The sequence below is a fragment of the Oryzias latipes genome, chromosome 2 (genome assembly GCF_002234675.1).
Source record: "Oryzias latipes chromosome 2, ASM223467v1".
Taxonomy (NCBI): Eukaryota; Metazoa; Chordata; class Actinopteri; order Beloniformes; family Adrianichthyidae; genus Oryzias; species Oryzias latipes.
This window is the reverse complement of record NC_019860.2, coordinates 11,549,105-11,574,898: the sequence shown is the minus strand read 5'-3', so window position 1 is coordinate 11,574,898 and position 25,794 is coordinate 11,549,105. Positions and strand designations below refer to the sequence as shown.

General features: G+C 40.3%; 1 protein-coding gene across 6 annotated transcripts in view; it reads right to left on the bottom strand.

Moving 5' to 3' along the window:
• Positions 1-3,008: 3,008 nt before the first annotated feature.
• LOC101170654 (receptor-type tyrosine-protein phosphatase-like N) overlaps positions 3,009-25,794 on the bottom strand; it is a 39,858-nt gene continuing 17,072 nt past the window's right edge. Inside the window, exons 2-22 of one of the 6 annotated variants that reach the window (XM_023964478.1) lie at positions 24,133-24,183; positions 21,015-21,125; positions 20,846-20,945; positions 20,651-20,774; positions 20,180-20,570; positions 15,300-15,440; positions 15,178-15,224; positions 14,923-15,065; positions 13,394-13,479; positions 12,863-12,927; positions 12,470-12,676; positions 12,045-12,347; positions 10,372-10,519; positions 10,167-10,240; positions 9,943-10,020; positions 9,699-9,818; positions 8,993-9,159; positions 4,133-4,186; positions 3,897-3,961; positions 3,752-3,825; positions 3,009-3,489 (exon numbers count right to left, since the gene is read on the bottom strand). In XM_023964478.1, the coding sequence (XP_023820246.1) occupies positions 3,418-3,489; positions 3,752-3,825; positions 3,897-3,961; positions 4,133-4,186; positions 8,993-9,159; positions 9,699-9,818; positions 9,943-10,020; positions 10,167-10,240; positions 10,372-10,519; positions 12,045-12,347; positions 12,470-12,676; positions 12,863-12,927; positions 13,394-13,479; positions 14,923-15,065; positions 15,178-15,224; positions 15,300-15,440; positions 20,180-20,570; positions 20,651-20,774; positions 20,846-20,945; positions 21,015-21,125; positions 24,133-24,183 (2,621 nt within the window). In that variant the 3' untranslated portion in view covers positions 3,009-3,417. The remainder of the gene's footprint in view (positions 3,490-3,751; positions 3,826-3,896; positions 3,962-4,132; positions 4,187-8,992; positions 9,160-9,698; positions 9,819-9,942; positions 10,021-10,166; positions 10,241-10,371; positions 10,520-12,044; positions 12,348-12,469; positions 12,677-12,862; positions 12,928-13,393; positions 13,480-14,922; positions 15,066-15,177; positions 15,225-15,299; positions 15,441-20,179; positions 20,571-20,650; positions 20,775-20,845; positions 20,946-21,014; positions 21,126-24,132; positions 24,184-25,794) is intronic. The other 5 variants (XM_023964488.1, XM_023964496.1, XM_023964504.1 and 2 more) reach the window with 5 other exon arrangements.

The window sequence follows — 25,794 nt, the reverse complement described above, 5'->3', positions numbered from 1 at the left end:
GTTCTGGCATCATAATTCTCCATCTGTGTGCAGCTCAGCTTGGATAAAGACTTTCCTCCATCATGGAACTGAATTCTCCCATGATTTAGTGCTGTTTGTAGAAAAGCTGAGCAGAAGGACGAAGTGAACTTTTTCGGCTGTTCGTGCAAAAAACATCAGCTGGATTCAGATTTTAAGCAGCTGTAGAACCTGGAGAGCAAAAAACAGACATGCAGACTAATAGAAACCAGAGAGTTAAAAAAAGGAATCATTCATTGGAACTCTACTATAATGTAAATAATAATGTTGTTGTTGAAGTTTTATTCACCATTATTCCATACTTTTGTATACAAAAGTATGGAGAATGTCTTTTATTTTTATCTATTTTTTTCCATTATCACTTTCTTGTATATTATTTGTTACAGTTTTTCTCAGTCGCTTTAGTACAATTCTCAGATCAGAATTGAAGTTTGCAAATATGTGTGTGCATTTCTCAAAACAATTTGTACAAACAGCAAAACACTATGGATTTCTTGCAAAAGCCTGTAACTTGCTCAAAATCTTTAGTTCATCTCTGAAAACTAAGTCTTTATGTCATTGAATATGTCAGTGCCATCAGAATGTCAAGTCCTTGTGTCATTGTCTACGAACAAGACAGTCAAGTTACTTAGTCATGTTGTCAATATAACTGTGTACTTTAGAGGGAGGTTCTGATGTAAACTATGGCTAAAGTTTGGATGACAATTACCATATCATACCAACATAGAAAAAACCCACTGCAAACAGTAACACAAAGGGAAATAGGACAATATTCTGTACAACAGTGCAGGCAGTGCAGTAGGAATTGGTGTGGTCTTCCTACACCTCTTGTCGTTCCTGTATGTTGGGCCACACATTCTCATCCACATTACAGCGAATATCCTCTCTTGCAAAGCAGCGTGGAAAGAATCTTTTAGAGTGTCTTAGCCAGCCTCTGCAGACGTCTGCCGTGGTGTCATCACACGCTGCATCCATGGCAGCCAGGAGGGTCATTTGTGTATGTGGCTGGCGATCATAAACTTTCCATTTCTATGCTGAGAAAAATTCTTCAATAGGGTTACAGAAAGGAAAGGAGAGTAGCGTGAAATGAACTCCATCCGCATCTCATCAGGAACAAGTACATGTCTTCGGCCTCTTCCTCGGTTTTGCCCCCTAACTCCTCCACCACGCAACCTCACTACTCTTTCTCTTCTTCTTCTCTCTGGCTGTTGACCCCGCCCAATTCCTTGTCCTTCCATTGTCAGACATAGAACATTGTGTTGCGCTTCAGCCATATACAGTATATACTTGCCCGTTGATTGTCAATGAGATGCACCTTTGTTAGAGGAAGTCAAGTCACCTGAGAGCAATTTACCAATTCAGGACAGATTTAGACAAAAACATATAATGGAGATGTATAGAAATATGTTTGTCACATTATGACAACTTGGTCAACCATTTTGCAGTTAATGACTTATACGGTGAACTAATGACTAGGTGTTTTGAGGAATAAGACTATTGCACAGTGAACTATATAATACATTTTGACAAACATGACATAGACAGTTGATAATGTAGCAAAGAGCAGAGAATTGTACATAATCATTTGCATGGATGTACCAAAGCAATTGCAACTTGTTCAAAGAAGTGAGAAACTGCTTATATGATGTGCACAAGTGACATCATGATGTGAAGATTGAACAAATAGTTTTGGGAATTTCATTCTGATCTGAGAATTGTACTAAAGCGACTGAGAAAAACTGTTGTAGAAGTCAGTTTTTGACTGGACCAGTCCTGAGGAGCCAGCCAATTCTGGCTACCTTTGGAGGTTTCCAGCAAATCTTTAAAATACATTTTATTTAGGAAAACTGAAAGTAGCTGGAGTGGACCAGCGACTATCTCACAGACATACCACAGTATGTGAGTATGTCAATGATTTGTGATCTTGACTGGTGTCCATGGATTACATGACATCTTTCCACCTTTATCCACCTTTGTCATGGTAGGAATAACACCTCAATGTAAGGGTGGGGTCATCTAAAATAGCACAAGGGTTAAAGGCCTGGCCCAAAGTGCTAGTCCCATTCACCCATGCACACACTGTTGCCGGCTCCATGTCTAACACTGGCACCAACCAACACCATCAGGAACAATGTGTGGTACGGTGTCTTAATATCATAAACAACCTTGGGAGTATTTCAGGCAGGCAGGCAGCTCAAGCAGTGCGTTTAACCTGATTACTCCTCCCTGCAGGCGGTTCAGCCCAATTAACTCACCTGTTCAGCGTCCTACTAAAGATCCAGATGTGCGGCCCACGCTCTCTTTATACAATTCCGCGAGCTCACGTTTGTCGCCCCACCCTCCTCCCCGGCTTCCACCTGTGAGTTCCGTTAGGGGTAGTTTTACAGCCAAAGTGTTCTATGGAGATCTTGATTTTATTGAATCTGAACGGAGCCTTGTGTCAAACTAAAAGAAATATGGAAAATAAATCTTTCTTACTGCATGAGTTGTCTGACTGAAATGACACTTCAACACATTGGCGCGCAGAGTGGGAACCAAACCTGCATTTTTCCATTCAGAGGTGGACCACTCTACCTCTGCACCACAACCGCCCAATGTTTAAATTTAACCCTTGTGCAATCCTAGGCACTTTAACATTGGGAGTTGGGTCATCTAGACCCACTAAACAGTGCGCTGAACCTTTTTTCTTCAATGATTTGTGAACCTCACTGGTGTCCATGGATTACATGAAATCTTTCCACCTTTATCCACCTTTTTCATGGTAGGGAAAACACGTCAATGTAAGGGTGGAGTCATCTAAGATAGCACAAGGGTTAAATAACCCTAGTAGGGCCCTACTAGGTCTTAAATGTTCACCAACCTTAAGTTTTTTAAAAGCTTTGGGGTTAGAATCATGCTTCTGCTCCACTAAGGCCGTTCCTTCAGGCATTCATTCCATGCCTGTGCATCGATCAATAAACTAATTCTGATTTACAAGACACAAAACACACTTATTGTTGCAGCACTTTAACACCAAAAGATTTATTTTAGCTGTCACAAATACAAATTAAGCTTTTTTTTCAAGTTTTTTTTATCTTGCATGAGGTAAACATGACATACCCAGAGACTGAAAATGCTTCAATGGTACACAGAAAGCATGTAAATGTTTTTTTAAATTAGGAGGCAGTAGAATTTTAACTCCCAATTTGATTTGCAAACTTCATAAACCAACACTTTCTTCAGAATTCTCCAAACTCTTCCTGATCTGTATATATTTTTTTTCACCACTTTGATTTGAAGTTTAGGTGACATGCAGGAGGAGGCATCACTTGTCATCCGTGTACAGAGGAGGAAAGATCAATGAATGGTGGGCACGTTATGGTTCAGTCCGCCTCACAGGAGCAAGTCTGGATTGCGGGTTCACTGGGGTAGAGCTTTGAGGATGGCGTTCACCTCCTCAGCCACTGCAGTCAGAGCAAACTCAAACTGGTCCTGGACACAAGTATAAGTCAGAATTAACTGTCATTTATCTGTTTCACAAGTAGAGGGCAGCATATCATCACTCTGTCGGCTCCACAAAATACAAAAGTTGTGCTCTGACTTTATGCAGCTAAGTTTTTAATGTGACTAAATCTGCAACCAAAACTCAACTGAACACACTTAAACCTGAAGTTCCTGCTTTCTGTCTGGGTTAAACCTAAAATAATGCTATTGCAGAAATAATAAGAGGAGTAAACATCTGCTCTGGACTCACCTTGGTGCGCACCATCCCAGGTCTCTGGTCCCGCACGTGCTCCAATGTTGCAGCAATGTCAATCTCTTTTACACCTGTTGGACAATAAGACTCAAGATCATTCTCAAAAACCTTTCAAATTCTGTATGAAATGAATCCACTCTACCTTTAGCCATGCGGTTCAAAACCATGTCAATCAGGATGTATGTCCCGGTCCGGCCTGTACCATCACTATGGAAACAGATTCAGTCAGATGTATTACACTACTTTATAAAAAAAAATATTTAAATTTTTTTAACTTTTACTTGATGCCCTTTTTCCAGAAATGACTTTGAATCAACAAAACTGATCACTATGGAAACCAGATGAATGATTCTGGACAGAGGAGCTGGGATTTCTTACCTGCAGTGCACAATGATGGGGCAGGATCGGCCTCTGTAGCACTTATTCACCTTTCTATGAAAAAAGAAAAATTAAAATGAATATCAATGAATAAAACAAGATCAATAACAAAAAGCATTAGGAAGTCGCATAATTACTTATTAGGATAAATTTTGGGATCTTTATGGAATGAAATACTTTTTTTTTAGAAATGGATGGATGTATAATTCTTTTTCTCTTGCACTTTCTCTTGGCTTACTTGGGTTATTTAATGGTTGGACGTCAAATTTAAATATAGTGGTGCAGAGGCAGAGCGGTCGACCTCTGATTGGAAGATCGCATTACTACTCATTAGGCAAAATTTTAGGATCTTTTTGGAATTAAATAATTGTTATTTTATGTGGATGGATGGATGATTATTTATGAGGTGCCGTGTAGGACATTATTCAGAATTAGCATTCATAAACACATGTGAAATCTCTCACTCACACTAGTGAAATGCTTGTATACATACAACTGAAAATGTATTCATTCACATACACATGTGAAATCTCTCACATACACATGTGAAATGCTCTCACACACACTACTGAAAATGCTGTCACATACACATGTGAAATGCTCTCACACACACTACTGAAAATGCTCTCACATACACATGTGAAATGCTCTCACACACACTACTGAAAATGCTCTCACACACACTACTGAAAATGCTGTCACATACACATGTGAAATGCTCTCACACACACTACTGAAAATGCTCTCACATACACATGTGAAATGCTCTCACACACACTACTGAAAATGCTCTCACATACACATGTCAAATGCTCTCACACACACTACTGAAAATGCTCTCACATACACATGTGAAAATGCTCTCACATACACATGTGAAAATCCTCTCACATACACATGTGAAAATCCTCTCACATACACATGTGAAAATGCTCTCACACACACTATCCAAAATGCTCTCACATACACATGTGAAAATTTCAATAGAAACGGAAGGCATTTCAGTAGAAACAACGTTTTTTTTTTTACTTTATTGTTAGAAACGAAGTTGGTCGACTGAAGGCATTTCAGTGGAAATGAACCTGTGTCCGAATTCCTGCCCTGATCCCTAACTACTAAAACCCTATATAGTGCAGAACTATATATAGTTCTCTGAATTTAAAAGCAATTCAGACACCCGTGCTCAGTACTTTTTTCTTTTGGGTGTTGTTCATAACGCGCTTGACACGGAAACAAAGTGGCGCATTACCGCCACCACCTGGTCTGGAGGCGAACTACTCCTATTTAACGCGGAGAATGACACTTATTTGTCAGAGTAAAAACATAATAAATATGAACATTTTACAAAGACTATTTATGAATCTGCTGTGTTCTGATCATGGAAAACGTGACTGATTTATAAATAATTAAATTACAAACACTTTGGCGTTGATTTAATGTATTTGTTCATAAATAAACCCCCAAGTTATTTTTTCATGCCAATATTTATTTTGTTTTTGTGCCGCTGAACGATTAACGGGCTCTTGCAAGGAGGCATTTTTTTCTGTAGTTTTCTTACACCTTACTGAAAATGGCTTTGAAAATGAATCTGTCCGTGTTCCTGGCAATAATTCAACCGTTTTTCGTGAGATCAAACTGAAAACGAGCAGATATGCAGCATCACAGTACGGCAAGGACAAGCAGACATCTCAGAAGATTTCCTCTGGATGCCCTGACCAGACAGAATAACTTGTGAGTTAAACTTAAAGCTTTTTTTTTAGTTAAACTTAAACTTTAACTTAAACTTTGTTACTAATCATGCTCAAGGTTACACAGTCTGCTGGGTAAGAGTTTAACATTCTTTTTCAAGTGAGATGTGTAGTCCAATTACATGAAACACTTGTGAGTTCAAAGTTTAGAATTTTTTATTCAGAGTCAAACCATATCACTTGTTTTAAACAAAAACAAAACAAAAACTTTCATTTTTAAAAGTTTAAATGAAAATCCAAAAACCCAGCCAAATAAAAACCACGAGATTTTCCAGAATTAATAAATACTTCATAATCTAAAATGTAAGACATCAAAATAAATAGAAACATTAAAAAAATGTGATTTAATTTCCTCAATGAAATAATTAATGTTGCATTTTCCAGGGTCTTCCACGTCTCTACTGCTTTACCAACACAAAGGTGTCTGTCCTGGCCCTTTACGCTGACGGTCAGTCCGACACAAGACTGGATTTTCGGTTGACCCGCAGGACCATCGAGCATCTGGGTCGATGGTCCTGAAGTATCAGCTTCGGGTTCCTCACACTCTGGGGGGTCACAGGAGACTGACGTCCTGGTGTTTCTTTTCTGGCTGGCGTGTGGCACATCTTACAGTGTGGTAGCCAGAGTCTTTGACATGACACGGTCCACCATGAGCGATGTTGTCCACAGGACGGCAGACCGCATCCTCCAGCTGATGAGCAGGGTCACCCAGCTTCCCAGTGGGAATGAACTACCATAAGTCGCCTCTGGATTTCAGCAGCTCGCTTGGTCTTTCTCCTTCCAAAGGGTCACAAGGAGCATTGATGGCTGCCACATAAGAATAAAGGCCCTAAAAGAAAATGCAGCTTGTTATTTTAACAGGAAGCTTTTTTATTCCATTAAAATGCATGCTGTATGTGACTCTAATGCCAAATTTATAGATATTTTTGTTGGGAATCCAGGATCAATCCATGATTCACGGGTTCTACGTAAAAGCCCAATTTATGTAAATCAAACAAACCCACCTGAAGGATCCTTTTGGGTGATGGTGGGTATCCCTGCATTGCACATCCCATCATGCTGCTGACACCCTACAGGGAACCCATGAGGAATGCCATTGAGGCAGTTACAACCAGAACCACTCCAGAACACGCTCTGTTGTGAAGAGAGCATTTGGCATGATAAAGATGAGGAGGAGAGCAATATTTCTGGGGGCACTGGAAGTAAAACCAACCTTTGCAATGAAAATCATTGCCTGCAGTTCAATTCTGCACATTCTGTGCATCAGCAAAGGCGACTGCTTAGCCACAGATGTTGAGCCACAGCAGGACAACACCAGGAACATGCAGGACGAGCAGAGTCACGTCCGTCTGCAAGGACAAATCTTTGCTTTCCTTTCAGCTCCAACTGTGACACACATGACTCTAGAAGACCAGGATTATTGTTAACATGTATAAAAATAAATATTAACATATAAAACGAAATTCTAAATATGTACATCTGATATTTATATGAAAATCCTTTTGAGATTGTTAAAAATAGCTCAGATTTAAATAATACATGTAAATTATTCATTTTTGTTCATACATTTATTAAACAAATTGGAAAAACAATGGCTGCATTACATTTTAGAACAATAATTTCAACTCAAGTAAACTTAACAGACTCTCCTGTCGCTGTTCCTCCCTTCTAGCCCTTTCCTCCTCTCTCTTCTGGGTCTTTAACATAAACCTTTAACCCAGGACGACAACGATTAACCGTTTATTAAAATGAAGTCAAATCTGATCATATGTCTCTACCCATCTGGCACGAGCTAGCTTGAAAACAAACAGGCTATCTTTCTCCATCCGCAAATGGATCGGATTTTCCTCATCCTCGTCTGTCCCTACATATATGAACACATTTAAAACATGTGTTAATAACTTGTGACTACGGTTAGAAGTCACTGCTTTTTGATGTAATATCTAGCGTTTGTTTTTAGCCTTCGGCGCTAATTCGCGTTAGCGTTAGCTTTAGCATTACTGAAATTGATGAGCTTCAAAACAATCTAGTTTGTTGATTGAGTAATATAACATATTAAACACATCATCTTAAGTATTTACAAATATATTTTACAACAAATACTGGATTTTTTAATATACTTACACGTTTCGGTGGTTTTCCTTGCGCAACCGGCTGCCATTTTCGAATGATTCAGACGAATGATTATCTCGCGATAATCAGCCAACTTCCGTTTCTACTGAAATGCCTTCCGTTTCTGTCGAAAATTTCAGTATTGTATGTGAGAGCATTTTCACATGTGTATGTGAGAGGATTTTCACATGTGTATGTGAGAGGATTTTCACATGTGTATGTGAGAGCATTTTCACATGTGTATGTGAGTGCATTTTCACATGTGTATGTGAGAGCATTTTCAGTAGTGTATGTGAGAGCATTTTCACATGTGTATGTGAGAGCATTTTCAGTAGTGTATGTGAGAGCATTTTCACATGTGTATGTGAGAGCATTTTCAGTAGTGTATGTGAGAGCATTTTCAGTAGTGTGTGTGAGAGGATTTTCACATGTGTATGTGAGAGCATTTTCACATGTGTATGTGAGTGCATTTTCACATGTGTATGTGAGAGCATTTTCAGTAGTGTATGTGAGAGCATTTTCACATGTGTATGTGAGAGCATTTTCAGTAGTGTATGTGAGAGCATTTTCACATGTGTATGTGAGAGCATTTTCAGTAGTGTATGTGAGAGGATTTTCACATGTGTATGTGAGAGCATTTTCACATGTGTATGTGAGAGCATTTTCAGTAGTGTGTGTAAGAGCATTTTCACATGTGTATGTGAGAGATTTCACATGTGTATGTGAGAGATTTCACATGTGTATGTGAGAGATTTCACATGTGTATGTGAATGAATACATTTTCAGTTGTATGTATACAAGCATTTCACTAGTGTGTGTGAGAGATTTCATATGTGTTTGTGAATGCTAATTCTGAATTATGTCCTACACGGCACCTCATAATTATTTCTCCCTTGCACCTCCTGTTGAAAAACTATTATGGTTTTATTCCTTTCAGCTGTTGGCTATCACTTTATTACACCTCAACTCGTTCTGATTGGCTTATCTTTAGATGTAGTACCTGCGGAAGTCCAGGAGGGGGCGGGTGGAGGTTGGAATGCCTTGTGCCGGCCAGCTCAGGAAGTGGAACTGTGTGAGGGTGCGTGTTTCCTGGGTCTGAACATTCTTTAAGTAAAAGCTGCGCACCAAGAAGTCATTACACCAGATGTGCTCAGACACCAAGTTCACCTGGTGGAACCCAGAAAAAAAGATGATACACGCTTTGCTTCAGACAAAAACACACACAAATAGAGAGACTTTTCCAGTCACACACTTTATTTATTCTTTAACTGACAGCATTGATATGCTAAATTGACCAGGATCACAAGGCACTGAAATGTTTTCAGATTTTTTGTAACGTTTTGAAGTTTTGGCCCAAAAGTTATAAAATATTAATCAATACTTTTGGGTGTGTTTTTTTAAATCGAGAATAGGCATTAATTGGAAGTAAGCAAGGCTTTGCACAATTGTTGCTAATATCTAATCATGAAATGCTTCATCAACACAATGATAGCTTTATAGGGGCAGTGGTACATTTCAAAAGAAATGCAAATTGCCCATAAGAATGTGCTACATTGATTAGAAACCCCAAACTAAAAGAAACTAAATAAACTAATAAAACCAAATTGTTTTCATCAGAAAAGTGTCCTCACTTTAACAAATGTCCCCACAACACTGTTAGATGTGACAGTCTCCGCATCTGCACAAATACATGTTTACACACACACCTCATAGATGTGGTAGAGGGACGAGCCTTCATCAGGCCAGTAACGATCGCACTGCTTCTCTCCATCCTCAACCAGAGCGGTCATCATCACGATGACCGTGCAGCCGTTCTCCCACACCATCTTCACACAAAAACAGAAATATTCATGGTCCCAACACACAGCCTCTCAGGCAGTTCAGTGCACGATATTCAGACTGAGCAGGCTTTATCTTACTGCTGGGATTTTTCCTTTGGGTCACACTGACCTGCCAGAAGTCAGAGATGGTATGAGACAGAGGTCCCTGCGTGGCGATGTAAGCCGGCATGCGGGGGTCATGTTCAATCTGCAGGACCATGAACAGTGAAGACACAAGTGTGAGTCCTCGAAAACACTTTCTCTTCGTCAACATATTTATTCAAGGATGACTTTGGCAAAGGAAATTTTGTTAACATGTTTAAGTTTTGTTTTAGAAGGTAACTGCAGACTCACAATGGTGCTGGCATTAATGTAGTCTGACCGTGAGGGGTTGATCTCTGCTTTCAGCTTCACTCTGGAGTGATCATCTACAGGTCAGAGGACATGCTTTATTTATAGAAGCAATCAAACCGCAGAACTTTAATAAGCAGAAATAAAAGCTTTCCAGTTCTGTTCATGAAGCTAAGTCTGAGTAAGAAACTAGCTACTTTGGACTTACAGGGTACAGAATCAGGGATGCGGTTCTTCTTGGCGTTAGCTTCACTCTGAGCCACAGAGACTGTGCTGGGTTCGGCTTGGTATGAGCACAGAGCTTCCCACTCCTTCATCAGACGGTCTTTATTCCTCAGGTGATCCTCCATGTAAGCCTTCATTAGCAAGAAGTATTATTAAAAATTAGAGCTGTCAACTTAATCATGATTTTATTAGGTGAACTCAAATATTTCTCATGTTTTAAGCATTTTAAAAAATACTGTAGGTGTACTTTTTTTTTTTTTACAAAAGAAAACTCTTAAAACGGCAGATACATTTCATTTATCTTTTTTATATAGATTTGTAAAGTAACAAGGCTCAACCAACATGCCGGCAAAACACACTCAATTGTAATCAGTCAAGTTTGAAAGTTTGCTTTAAACTAGCTCATTTTCATGTGTTTTTGCACAGGCACTTTACTTGTCTGTACCCTCACTTGTAGGCATTAAAAGTGTTCAATCATCTATCATTGACAAAGTTGTCTGTTGTTTTTACGTTTGTTGGTTTTATGTCCTTTTAACACTGATAAATGATTTATCAAAAACATTTAGAGAGAAAGTAGACTTTATCAAGATGATTTTTTAGTTAGGGGTATGTGATTTTGAGCTTTTTCATCTTCTAGTTTTCCGTTTGATGCCACACTGTAATCATTCTACTGTGGAAATATTCAATGTTTCATTTAATTCAGAGTTTAATACTTTATGCTTTTTTCCATGTTTTTTGTTAAGGTTTCTTATCATGTTTTACCCTTTTGTCTTAGTATGCAGTCTACCAAAATTCAAAAATATGCTTCAAAAATGTCATAAACAAACAGCTAAAAATAATATTTCAATTAGTTATGATTTAGCTATTGATGTTAAGACTTTAAATCAACCGTGGAACCCTTGTGCTATCCTAGGCACTTTAACGTTGGGAGTTGGGTCATCTAGATCCACTACATCTGAACCTTTTTTCTTCAATGATTTGTGATCTTCACTGGTGTCCATGGATTACATGAAATCCTCTCCACCTTTATCCACCTTTGTCATGGTGGGGAGAACACGTCAGTGTATGGGTGGGGTCATCTAAGATAGCACAAGGGTTAACCCAGAAGCTGTTGCTGGCAACGACAAATAACCCACAATCTCAAAACAACCGTAACTCTTCAACCATTTAAATGGACAAGATCTCATGCTTGTAAGAACCCTGGGCACTCCAAGTTGGAGAAGAATGTAATGACAAGAGTTTGCGGTGGCAATATAAAAAGAATAACAACTGTTCTCCCACTACTAAGCCTGGTAAAGTTTCAACTCACTTTTATCTGATCTAATATTTTCTTCTGGTGGCCCTTTCACCCCAACCCAGTCTCAATTTCAGTTTGAACTAGCCTATAGCTGTGGGTCAAAGAAAGATAAAGTGATGGGTTAAGGAGAGCCATCATAACTCTTAAGAGTTTTTTTTTACTAAAAAGCTTCAAAGCTGCATTTTTCTTAGGATCAGAATCTGTTGGAATTACATTAAATGCAAAAACAGTTGAAGACTTACTTTGGTTCAAAGAGCGAGTGGTTGTTTAGCTATTGCCAGCAACGACTCCAGATTCAAAGGGTTAAATATCCATTAAAATAAGGTTTATTATTATTAACTGAAAAACCAGGTACTGACCAGAATCATGTGACCGGTGGAGATGTCCATGTTGGCCTGTGCTGGCTCCTCGCACCAGGATGGCGTGCTGCTGTGGGAGCTGGGACTGGGCTGGGCTCCATCGCTGAACTGGGACGAAACACTGCTTACCCTTGAATCAGGACCTCCTCCTACAGCACCTCCTGCCCCAATTCCAATTCCTCCTCCTCCTGCCCCTCCTCCTCCTCCACCACCTGCCCCGCTGGCTCCCCCCACGGCACCCAAAGCGGCAGCCTCCAGGCGCCCAAAGGCGCCTTTGGAGGCCATGTGCTGGCGACACAGGTCCTGGTGAGTCAGTTTGTATGTGTCACGTCGTTACAGTGTTGCTGATGCTAAAATGTTAAAGTTTCTCCTCTCTTCTGACTTTTCAAAACCTCAGTTTTCAAACCGACCCAGTTTTTCCTCACCTGGTACTCCTGATGGGTGAAGCTCCCCCCCTCTGGTCCCAGACCCAGCTTCTTTGCTGCCAGCCGGTGGGCGTGGTGGCGGAGGCAGGCGATGGTCATTCCCGCTACCACGATACCGCTAACGCAGGCCATAGCCACAAGGGTGGAAAAGAGCCAGCGAGAACCAGGCTTAACTCTGGTTGCCAGAGGCGATGCCTTCCCATCATTCTTCAGTGACACCAGAGCAGAAAGGAGCAAGTTAGCCCATCACATTCTAACTTGTTAAAAATCAAGGTAAACTTGAAGGCAGATGAGCAAGGGTTTAGTAAATATTGGAAATTAAGACTATTAGGAAAAAGAAGTATACAAGGTTTAGGTTTCAAGTTAAATCGGTCTAATTTTCTGATCACTAACCTCGCCAATGTTGCTCTGCAGAACATTTAAGCTTGTGTCAGACGCCAGGAAGTTCTTCTCAGCAACTGTAGAACATCAATTCTTATTAAAGAGAATCTTTTGCAAAGAAACTAACACTTATATGCTTTTTATTATTTTATTTTTGATATTTTTTAAATGTGTAAATCTATTTTAAACTCTAAATGTTTACAATTCTTATCCTTTAAACTGTAACTTCAAACCTTCTCTTTCTTAGATTTCCTTTGCCATCATTCGTTATTCCTTCGTTTGTGAAAATTTTTTCTTCTTTATTTCCCTTACTTTCCCTAAAAACCACCTTTTTTTTTCTTCCTGGCTCTATATATCCCATATCAAAAAAATATTTTTCCCATTCTTCTTTTCAAAGTCCTTTTTCAGACATTTTTATTACTTATCTTAACATTTTCTTTCCTCGTCCTCAACCTCCTTGTCTGTGACACAGTGGCTCTGTGGCGACCACTGTTGAGTGTTGCTGTCTTCTATTTTTCCTCAGCAAAGAAGCATCAAACTCACTCTTACTTGCTTTGTTGGCTGCATCTGCTGCTGTCAGGTTCTTGGAGTTTGGTCGAACATCGAAGGCGACGGCTTTTCCGGCTGTGCTGCAGACAAGGAAGACGTAGAAAAGACAGAAGATGAATGATGCAGAATTCCTAATTGCATCACTAAATATAGTGTAGTCTGTCAGTTTTTACTATAAACATTTTTGGCGGAAGTCTCTCCAAGTTGAAATGCAAAGAAATCTACAACCTTAATCAAAAGCACCCATACAGAGGTTCACCCATAGGGTTGCTGTGAGTTTTGGTTTGTCCAGGTCCGCGGAGGGCCATAGAGAAGACCAGCTGTATTTTAATGTGTGTGTGGGTTGCAATTCCTTTAAGGATTACGTCATGAAAATTGAACAAATGATTGTCCTGCGTGTGGTAAAAGTATCATAAAGTGAGGATAATGTAGCTTGCACCCACTTGTGGTGTACGGGTAATGCTGTTGCACAGTGTCTTTTACAGCGCACTCTAATCGTTAGTAAGGGGCGAGTACCAGCTCTTTAATGACCATCCGCAAATTGTATGTAAGGTGATATGTAAGCCCCCATAAGAAGCCTGTAAGGTGTCCACAAAAACTAAACTCTGATTGTCAAATTTTCTCATTTCTAATAGTCACACAAGGAACACACAAGGAGCCCACAAAGGACAAACACTCATCACATGAACAGCACTAAAGAGCTCCTTACGCTGTGTGCAGGATTTGGGGATGTCTAAAAAAAATCCATACATCACGCCTGCGTTTCACCTGCTTCATATTTTGTTCACCATCTTGTGTAAGTATAAGTGTTTGCTATGACCTGTGACCTGCAGCATGTCAAAAGAAAAAAAAGGCCCTTAATACTTCTGCTCTGCAGACTCACTGAGTGATCTAAGACCATGACATTTTGTGCAGGCCACCTGTAATATAGTATTGGCCATTTTTTGCATGCAGTATCTAGCCACAAGGGCAGTTGTGACTAAGGTTTAATACGGTGTCACACAGCCAACTACGTACATTTTGCAAGTATTGCATGGATGAAAATTTTTCATATGTGAATATACTTGAAAAAAATGTTGTGGTCATAATGTAAGATTTTTACAGATGTATTACAAGTGAGCCATGTTAAGACCACAGAAGAAGTATGAATAAACCACTACAATAGTGATTTAGGGTTGTGATTTACAAAATAGAGGTCTACTTAGTATTTTTTTTATTATACAATTAATGTAGGGTGAGTTCTAGAGATCTCTTGTTTTGAATTTATTTTTTGATGACACAAACATTTTTTGATTGTTTCACAAACAACAAAAGGAAAATACCACACTACATGTATGCTTTCAATCCTAATCCACCCTCTTTTTTTTCCATCTTTTCCATCCATTTCTTTCTCATTATGTTCTGAACAATATTTCTTATCAGTATGTTTTTTTTCCCCTTCATCATAACTTATAGTCTACAAATTAGCTTTTCGTTTTTCCTTCTCATATGATGTGATTCTGGAAGACGTGGAGCAGCTTTACCTTTGGTTGGTGATGATGTAACCTGCTCCTCCCTGGTTCTCATCTTTAGAGGGTGCGGCCTCTTTCTGGCTGGAGTCTGGTTCACCCACGGAGCCTAACTTTGTCTGGGCAACCGTTTTATAGGACATGGAACCTTCTGTAACCTGATGGATGCAAACACATGATTGATATATTAGGCGTGAAATCCTTTGAAATATAATTTGTTTTTTAATATACATATGAAAATGTTCACAGATGCTACAAAACATAACTGACAGCAGATCCTCCAACCTTCTTTCCTGTGGCGTCAACACCATTTTTAACTGAAACACAAACGATGTCGAGTTAATGCCCTGAACAGCAATGAGGAAATGATGAAGAGCAGCAGTGGCATCAACCTTTGTTTGGATTTTGGGTGTAGGAGCTGTCCAGCTGCAGCTGCTTCAGAGCCGCGGGGCCCTCATCCTTCTCTGCAGACAGATCTTTCAGGTCTAGGCCGTAGCGGTCCAGCAAAAGAGCCAACCTCTGCAGGGAGCGCTCTGTAAACACAAAGGAGTGGATTAATTGCAAACACAGGACAGGTCTTTATCATTCCACCGTAATAGAATCACACACACCAGAAATGCTGCTTTTGTCTTTGGAAACTTAGAATGAAGGAATAACTGTAAACATGTGATTGGATGTGGATGCAAACAAACGATTACACATTAACATGGAAAAAAATGTGTATGTAAGTTAGATCCAAAACACAAATGATCCATTTTGGCCCCAAACATTTGACAGCAACTATCTAAAGTATGAACACCATGGGTTAAATAGATCTTCTTTCTCTTTCGGCTTTTCCCATCAGGGGTCGCCACAGCGAGTCATCGTTTTCCACCTCACTCTGTCATGGACATCTTCTACCCTAACATTAGCCAACTTCATGTCCTCTGTTAAGACATCCATATATCTCCTCTTTGGCCGTCCTCTTGCCCTCCTGCCAGGCAGCTCCATCTCCAACATCCTTCTACCAATATATCCACTGTCCCTCCTCTGAACATGTCCAAACCATCTCAGTCTGGCTTCTCTGACTTTGTCGCTAACACAGGCAACATGAGCCGTCCCTCTGATGTACTCGTTCCTTATCCTGTCTAACCTGGTCACTCCTAAGGAGAACCTCAACATCTTCATCTCCGCTACCTCCATCTCAGCCTCTTGTCTCTGTCTCACTGCTACCGTCTCTAACCCATAGAGCAGAGCTGGTCTCACCACTGTCTTGTACACCTTTCCTTTGAGTCTTGCTGACACTCTTCTGTCACACAACACTCCTGACACTTTCCTCCAACCGCTCCAACCTGCCTGCACTCGCCTCTTCACCTCTTTTCCACACTCTCCATCACACTGAACTGTTGACGCCAAGTACTTAAACTCCTGCACCTTCTTCACCTCAGCCCCCTGTAACCTAACGCTTCTACCTTGATCCCTCTCGTTCAGACACATGTATTCTGTCTTACTACGACTGACCTTCATGCCTCTTCTTTCCAGAGCAAACCTCCACCTCTCTAGCTGTTCCTCCACCTGCTCTCTACTCTCACTGCAAATTACGATGTCATCCGCAAACATCATTGTCCAGGGAGATTCCTGTCTTACCTCGTCTGTCAGCCTGTCCATCAGCATAGCAAACAAAAAAGGACTCAAAGCTGATCCTTGGTGTAGTACCACCTCCACCTTGAACTCCTCTGTCTGACCTACAGCACATCTCACCACCGTCATACTTCTCTCATACATGTCCTGAACTACTCTGACATACTTCTCTGCCACTCCAGACGACCTCATACAGTACCACAGCTCCTCCCTCGGCACCCTGTCATACGCCTTCTCTAAATCTACGAACACACAATGCAGCTCCTTCTGACCTTCTCTGTACTTTTCCAACAACATTCTCAAAGCAAAAATGGCATCAGTGGTGCTCTTACGGGGCATGAAACCATACTGCTGCTCACAAATCTCCACCTTCTTCCTAAGCCTGGCTTCCACTACTCTTTCCCACAGCTTCATTGTGTGGCTCATCAACTTTATTCCTCTATAGTTGCTGCAGTTCTGCGTGTCACCCTTGTTCTTAAAGATCGGGACCAGAACGCTTCTCCTCCATTCCTCAGGCATCTTCTCACTCTCTAGAATCCTATTGAACAAACTCGTTAGAAATTCCACTGCTGTCTCTCCTAAGCACTTCCATACCTCCACAGGTAGGTCATCAGGACCAACGGCCTTTCCGCTCTTCATCATTTTCAGAGCCTTTCTAACCTCATCCTTTCCAATCTCTGCTACTTCCTGCTCCACAACAACCACATCTTCCTCCCTTCTTTCCCTGTCATTTTCCTCGTTCATCAGCTCCTCAAAATACTCCTTCCATCTTTTCTGTACACTCTCCTGGGTTGTTAGCACCTTTCCATCTCTGTCCTTAATCACCCTTATCTGTTGCACGTCCTTCCCATCTCTGTCTCTCTGTCTGGCTAGCCTGTACAAGTCCTTCTCTCCTTCCTTTGTGTCTAGCCTGTCATATAGCTCATCGTAAGCTTTCTGTTTGGCCTTTGCCACCTCTCTCTTCACTCTACGCTGCGCTTCCTTGTACTCCTGTCTACCTTCCTCAGTCCTTTCTACATCCCACTTCCTTTTAGCCAACCTCTTCCTCTGGACGCATTCCTGTACTTCCTCATTCCACCACCAAGTCTCTTTACCATCTTTCCTCTTTCCAGATGACACACCTAGCACCTTCATACCTGTTTCCCTTATAATCTCTGCTGTAGTTTCCCAGTCCTCTGGAAGCTCATCCTGACCACCCAGGACCTGTCTCAACTTCTGCCTAAATTCCTCACAAGTTTCTTCATTCTGTAGCTTCCACCACTTGGTCTTCTTTTCTGTTTTCCCTCTCTTTTTCTTCCTGACCTCCAGAGTCATCTTACACACCACCATGCGGTGCTGTCTGGCTACACTCTCTCCTACCACCACCTTGCAGTCATTAACCTCTCTCAAATGACCTCGTCTACATAGGATGTAGTCCACCTGAGTACTCCTACCTCCACTTCTGTATGTCACTCTATGTTCCTCTCTCTTCTGGAAGTAAGTGTTGACTACCGCCATTTCCATCCTCTTTGCAAAGTCCACCACCATCTGTCCTTCCAGATTCCTTTCCTTCACACCAAACCTGCCCATCACCTCCTCATCACCTCTGTTGCCCTCACCAACATGCCCATTAAAGTCTGCTCCAATAACAACTCTCTCTCCTCTGGGGATACTCTCTATGACCTCATCCAACTCACTCCAGAATCTCTCCTTCACTTCTAACTCACAGCCAACCTGTGGCGCATACCCACTGACTACATTCACCATCACCCCTTCAATTTCTAACTTTAGGCTCATCATCCTGTCTGAGACTCTTTTCACCTCTAGAACACTGTTTACAAACTCCCCCTTCAGAATCACTCCTACCCCATTTCTCTTCCTATCAACACCATGATAGAACAGTTTGTATCCTCTTCCAATACTACGTGCCTTGCTGCCCTTCCACCTTGTCTCCTGCACACACAGTACATCTACCTTCCTTCTCTCCATCATGTCTGCCAGCTCTCTGCCTTTCCCTGTCATTGTGCCAACGTTAAGAGTCCCTATTCTCAAACCTATGTTCCTGCCTTTTCCCTTCTCTCTCTGGCCACGGACCCTTCTGCCTCCCCTCTTTCTTCGACCAACAGTAGTCAAATTTCCACCGACACCCTGTAGGTTAACAGCATCGGTGGCGGTCGTTGTTAACCCGGGCCTCGACCGATCCGGTATGTCTAAAGTGTTGTGGATGGTTAAATAGATGTGATGAAAATATAGTTTAGAAAAAAAACTAAACTAAAACCCCTTTTTGTCCACTACTTTGCCTTTCTTACTGTGAACACTGATTCTATAAGCTTGTCTTTTCAACAGAATTTAAAAAATATCACGTAAATATATATTTTTAATTATCAAGAACATGTTAAAAAAAGGTATCAGAGCAAGAATGGTTATACTGACAAATATATGACTTATACAGTAAATGGGCTGGATACACCAACGATTCATGGGTCAAGTGGAGGTTGGTGTGTTTGTTTCAATTTTCTGTGAATGTACCTATTTGCATGTTTGATGATGAGATTAATCAAAGAGATCAGAGGATTTCTGATCTATATAGAAGTTTTGAAGCATCAAATAGTAAGAGGCATGAGCATTGTAGAGAGACGCACATGGCAGTTAACAATCACACTGACATTTGCAGCTCAACCTATAGCTCCAAGTCCTTAACTTGCCCAACTAAAAATAGTGCTTGCAGTCTTTGGACTGGTGGGGAAAGTGGGCAACAATTTGGAGAAACGGGAAAATTAAATCCAGTTGTCCAAGAACCTGGACTAAAAAGTGTCTGAAGACTCAGCCAGACCAATCAAGGACACAGCTGGCAGACAGAGTATGCTGGCCCCAAGAATTATTATTTTGACCTCCATGAGTTGAGTGTACTTTGCCCTTGGCTCATCAAAACATCTCTGTTGCAAAAAACGAAAAATTTGTTGTATTTGGAGGCTGATACATGTTTTCTTCGCTGGGCTGCTCCGCCACTCTTTAACCACTAGTTTTACTGCTCCTCCCTCCTTTGGACAGTGCAGGAGCTGGCAACACCTAGAGCGCAGGTGTCAAACTTCAGGCCTCAGGGGCTAGTGTCCTACATGCTTTCCAACTAATGTACCACTGGCACTTCCTACTGGCTGATTACCTGATCCTGATCCAGGTAATCAGCACCAGGTAGGACTGGGTTTTCACAAAAAACGTCCGGTTGTTGATCCTTGAGGCCTGGAGTTCAACACCCCTGTAGAGGCTGCAGCTGCGTAAAGTAGTGTACCAGGGTCACAAAAGCCTGCTCCCTAATCCCATATCATGTGTATCTGTTTTGTACTTCACTTTTCTGTAAAAGTGGGGTCTGATTTTCTCCACCTATACCCTGCCCCAAAGATAGCAGAGAGCAGATGTATGCTTCTTTTGCCACCACTGTTCTCCTCATCTATTTCCCTTTACTCCAACCTAAAAAAGAGCAGTTTTGTTGTACTCTAAGTAAGAGTAACAATAAAAGATAGTTAATTTAATTGTTTGTTAATGCAGTATTTCTTTTTTTCCCCATTTATTTAGGAAACAGGAAAACAACTAAGAATTCCAGGAATTGAGGAATAATATTTGGAAAAAAAACGTGTTGAGGATGATGAGGTTGGAATGTGCTTTTTCATCTCACCGTCTAGTCCAGACAGGATGTCGTGCTCATTCTGAACCTTCTTCTCCATCTGCTCCCGGGGAGCCTGCTTGCTGAACTGTGCAACCTGGGAAATATAATCCTCGCCATAGTCTAGTGGGAAGTCCAGATCCGAAAAAAAGGGCGAGGAGGAAGAGAGGGAGGAAGCAGCTGCAACCGGTGCTCTGTGAAGGGACAGGGACTGAGAGGGAGAGGAAGAGGATGATGAAGCCGAGGAGGAGGGCTCGGTGAGGTAAGACACCAGCAGATCCTGCAGAAGCTGCCGGTCCCGGTCCAAGGAGTTCCTTGCTGGTCCAGATCGACTGAAGGATGGATTCTCATCCAGGGAATTAAGCGAGCGTTCTTCATCGTTCTGGTAACCAAACTGTGGCTGCTACAACACACACACACACACACGTTTCCATTAACCACCAGGGGGTGCAGCTTAGTATGTGAGGCTGCAACTATTCCTACCTTTTGGTAGGAATAGGAGTCCATTAGGGGCATCTGCATGTGCACTGAGGAGCGGGGAGAGCTCTGGACCATGTAGTCCAGGTACTGCTTCATCATCGCTGGGTCTGCTGGGTCTCCTGGAGCTCTGGAAAAGGCATGGAACATTTGCACCCTTTAAAGAGTCCTGCTTAATATGACTAAAGCGGGTTTTCTTACTTTTTGGGTAAGTTGTCAGTGAGTTTAGGGCGAAGGGTGGGAACATTTCTCAGCTCTTGGCTGATGACCTTCTGTGTCACATCATCCTTCCAGGTCAGACCTAAGCAGGTGGACACTTAGATCAGATTCTAACTATAATTTGTGTTTTTCGCTGCTCTTATGAACTCACCCTGCAGCATCAGGTCCTTGAGGACCTCCTGCAGCCTGCGGAGAACTGGGATTGACACTTGGTACCGGGCAGGCTCCTGGAGAGGATCCTGGCACTGTCCGAAGAGGCCATCTGCAGACAGAGAGACACTGAACCTGCAGACTTTCTCTGAGAGCACACAAACACACACACATTCTGTGAAAACACAATATAGTCACTGTGTGTATGAGTGTGAGAGTGTAAGCCAAGATGACTCATCACGCGCACCCCCCTCCCCCCAGCCTATCATCAAACACGAGAGGGAGACACACCGTAGTCAGGCAAGTGATGTCATGGTTGTCACGGAAACGGTGAGTGAAGCACCGATTGGTTAAAAGCGGCTGACGGAGGAAGACCTTGTTTACGTCTCTTTCATTCCCCCTCCCCCCACCCCACCACCACTACAGTCCTTCCAAAAAACATGAGGAATAAAACGATGAGAAATATAAAAAATAACAATAGAAAATCACAAAATCATGTCAGAAATGCAAACATTAAACACGTAAAAACCAGCAGGTCAACTGTCAAATGAAGGAGAAGCTGTAGAGTTAATGATTGGTCATAATAAAATATTATTGTTCTAAAATAGCTGTATATTTCTTTCTTTTTTGATAAAAAAAATACCTTGTACTTGACATTTATAACACTTTGCTGATTTTAATCCCATATATGGAAGCCTTTTTTTTACATTTGAAAAAAAATAAATAATAATAAGTGAGATGTAGTGACATCCACTGCTAAGACATATTTTTGAGGCAGATTGCAAAGGTTTTCCAGCATCTTGTTGCCCTATATTTGTGGATCACAGACGAACTTCCTTTAGAAAATTTATTTATTAGCTGTAGAAATGTCTTTGGTTTTATTGCTGAGTTTTCTTTGCACAAACATTTAGAATTTTTTTTAAACAGCTTTTAAAGTCTAAGAAAAATGTTATTAGAAGATTTTAGAGCTACTTTTTTTTTTAACAAAAACATGTTAGCAAGGCTAAAGTCATAATTTTTCTAGAGCAATGTAGATTAAAATCATGACACCAAAGTTAGAAAAAAATATTTCAGGATGAACCAGATTATATTTGGTGCTTTTTAGCTGAAACTTCTCACACCAACTGTAAGGCAGAGTGGTGGAGTGTTGATATTATAGACACCATAAACATTAGGGTTTTTTATTTTTAAAAAAAGAGCAGAAATATGAATATTTGTAAGATTTTGATAGTGAAATAATAAAGTCATAATCAGTAATTCATTTATTTTAGGATCGCATTTCACAGTGTTTATGAAGTGCATCCTTCCTCTTTTTCTTTTTCACAAACTGACAATAGCAGCCCCTCTAAGACTTTCGCCTGTAAGAACAAGCTTGTCCACTCATCAGTAATGCAGTTTCACTGTTAGTCTGAGGCGCACAGGAGGACACACACTCAACACAAAACATCCTCCTCCTGTCTGAACGGACAGCTGATGAGACGGGTGCAATCAGAGCGGCCCCATTTACAAACATGCTTCAAAAATGCAATTCTGTACGAGAGAAAAACTAAGAAACTTTGTTGTGTAAAAAAATTCGGAAAAATGTAAAACTGCTCTTTTCTTGAGTGTTTACGAGAGATCCAAGAGCAACATATTACAAATGCCCCAGCCTTCTGACTAAGGGTCAAAAGTTAAAAAGAAACAAATCAATTTAAAAATATTTTATATTTTTTTTAATCCTTACACAACTCCCATGGGGGGTTAATTAAATATACAGTGTTCCATAACTCTCCCTTCTTGTTATGTCACCATGGCAACTGAGAAAACCTTATGAGGGCAGCAAACTGATCAAGGTGGTCTGCTCGCAGATTTGCAATTTAGACTTCAAAGCGCCACAGACATGACCTTTAGTCAATCTGATAAAAGAAATAAATAAATAAAAGAATTAAGATTTCGCATAAAAACATTGGCCAAAAGATTACGTTCCCCTGACGCAATCAGACATAATTACTGCATTTAATTCTTCTTAAAGGTTTTTTTTTATAATTTTATTATCATCATAGATGAAAATAACTGTTCATTTCAATGCTATAAGTTGCTGCACAGTTATCAACAGAAAACATAAAGACTCAAATGCTAAAAAATATTTTATAAAGGATTATTTGCATGAGCAGCTTATTTAAACCCGTAAGTAACTTGTAAGAGAGTTACAAATGCTAATTAACGTCTTTATAAATATCTTAATGCACTTTACTAAGGATTGTTAATGTCCTATAAGGAATCTTACTCTAAAGCAGTGCCCTTTAATTTGTCAAATGCACAGCTTTCACTCCAACAAAGAAATGCATAGGAGTGATGTGGTTGCTATGGGCCCCTCACTGCATGTGGACCATCATTTTGAACCAAAATACCTGTTACAACTTTGCTGTGGACCAATAAAGCCCGATTTGTCTTGGTGAAGTGAGGCCAAGCTAAGTCCTGGACTGCAGGAGGTTAGAGATTTGTGCGTTATTGTTTGTTTTCAATAATCCTAAAATTTTTATCTTTATCTGTATCGGAACCACAGAGATAATTGGTAGTATCAATCCAAGTGCAAGAATTGTTTGCAGATGGTATCCTTTGTTGATTTCTGCCGTTTTTCTTCCGTATTTACTCTAGTACAGATCTTCAGACTTGATTTTTACATTTCTTTTTCCTCTTAGATGAATTTATTTAGCAGAACACATTTAAAAAATAAATGAAATGACACCAGGTAAAAATTTGCAACTATTTATAAGCACAATCGCAGATTCACATCAAGAAAAATGAAGCTTTAAAAATAGTTAAGTAGAAATGTTTAGAAAATTAGGCCAGTTTTGCTTTCTATGAACTTCATATCTCTTGCTCTCAGCAGAAAGGAACCAGAATGCTGGAGATCTGATATAAATCTGGTTTCACCTTTTTTTCATTCAACATCTGCCATTGTAACAATGGCAAAGCGGGGAAGGTAAACTCCAAAATCTAACTGATGTTCCTACTCTCCCCAAAACAGAAAAGTTCATTAAAGACTAATAACTCTAAATTTACTTCTGATATTGTGTTGTTGAAAAATCCAATCAGAGTAGAGTTTTGTTGAGTAGATCTGTAAAACGTGAACTCACCATCACTGCAAAGCTGGTCCCTGGGACAGAGCTTCTTCTCAAATAAACAACCTGCAAACACAAAAATGACAACAAAAAAAAGCTGATTTGACTAAAATTGAACAGACATCAAGGAATTTCATGAACCCACTTTTTTGTTTTGTTTTTAAAAGTTTGGTTTATGATTTTTAAACATTGTCCAACAGAATTTATGGCAGCAAACAACTCAAAAAGCATGTTAAAAAGCATTTTTAACATTCAAAATAAACTTTCCACAACAAACTACATCTTTTTCCAGTAAATGCTTAAAAATTAAAAAATGTCACTATGGGGTGTTTTGAAGACAAGTCAGTGGCTCCAGGGAGGAAGAAGTTAATGGATCCAGAGATCATTACAGTTGGCTGCGTCAGATGTACTGAAGGCTTTTATGATGTTTTTAGTTCAAACTGTCAAACATAAATGTGAGACACTAACTGACTTCACGAGAGGGAAACATAATCAGAGTCACATTTAAACAGATGCAGGGAACTGTTGCTAAGGGGCTGCAGATGGAACGTTAGCAGGGACGTGCTGTGCTCCCGCTGACCTTTTCTCAGCCTGTAATGAGCTGTAGGATCAAGAAAACAGCAGCTGACCTGCAGCTCTCAGATGTTTGTCAAAGCTACAGGCTAATCCAGCAAAATCTACTGTAATTAGTAAAAATCTGAGAAAATGTTTCACATCAATTAAACAATTAAAGTGAAGAAAATTCAGCTATGAAACTGAAATCTTCATCTTCAAAGCAAAAAGGAAAAAATAACGATTCAGAAAATCTATGATCACAAGTTGAATATGATATATTTAGATAGGAAGCAAAAAATAAATAAACAAAATTAGCAGCAGCCACTCTGCACATGAAGTGACAGAAGGATGTGAGAAAGCCCACATCCCCAAAGATCTGTGGTTAGTTCTGCAAGATGTTTAGATAAAACCTACCAGCCAAGTTCCTTCAATGGAAGAACTGATGCCATTTTAAAGACATCTTAATTTAGTTTGGATTTCTCTTTTGTTCATTGACAGCATTGTGTCGACTGATGAAAATAACCAATTCCATTTCTGAAAGCATTCATTTTTTTGCATTTTTTCATACCTGCCTGAAACGTTTGCAATGCACGGTATAGGATAATATTTTCACAATATTTATAATCTAATTAAGCTATTAATAACTTTGCGTAGTTCCAACATCCCACCAAAAAAATACATTTTCTAAATTAAACAAAAATATTTGTCTAATTTGTCTGACAGTTTGTCAAAAAACAATTCTTCCTCATGAACCAGGTTTATTCAGTGTTCTGTCCTGGTCTTTTGGGGTTTCAGTAGTGTCAAACTTGTTCAGTCTGTGCTGGAGTACTGGAAAAAAAACGTGTTTTAATAGTGCTCAGTGCTTTCATCTTGATTGAGTACATGAGAAACTATTTTTGTTTTTATCATTAATCATCCAGAAAAATGAAAAGGGTTTAGTATCATCTGAGGATGTGATGCTACTATGTAGCAGAGATTCTGCCTTTAACATTGTCCATCCATCTATCTATGCATCCATCCACCCATCCACCCATTCATCTCTTGGTCAAAGCAGCCTCCATTCGATGACAAATCTCTGCCCTCTCTTCTCCACCCACGCATCTCCTACACTCCCTACTGTTT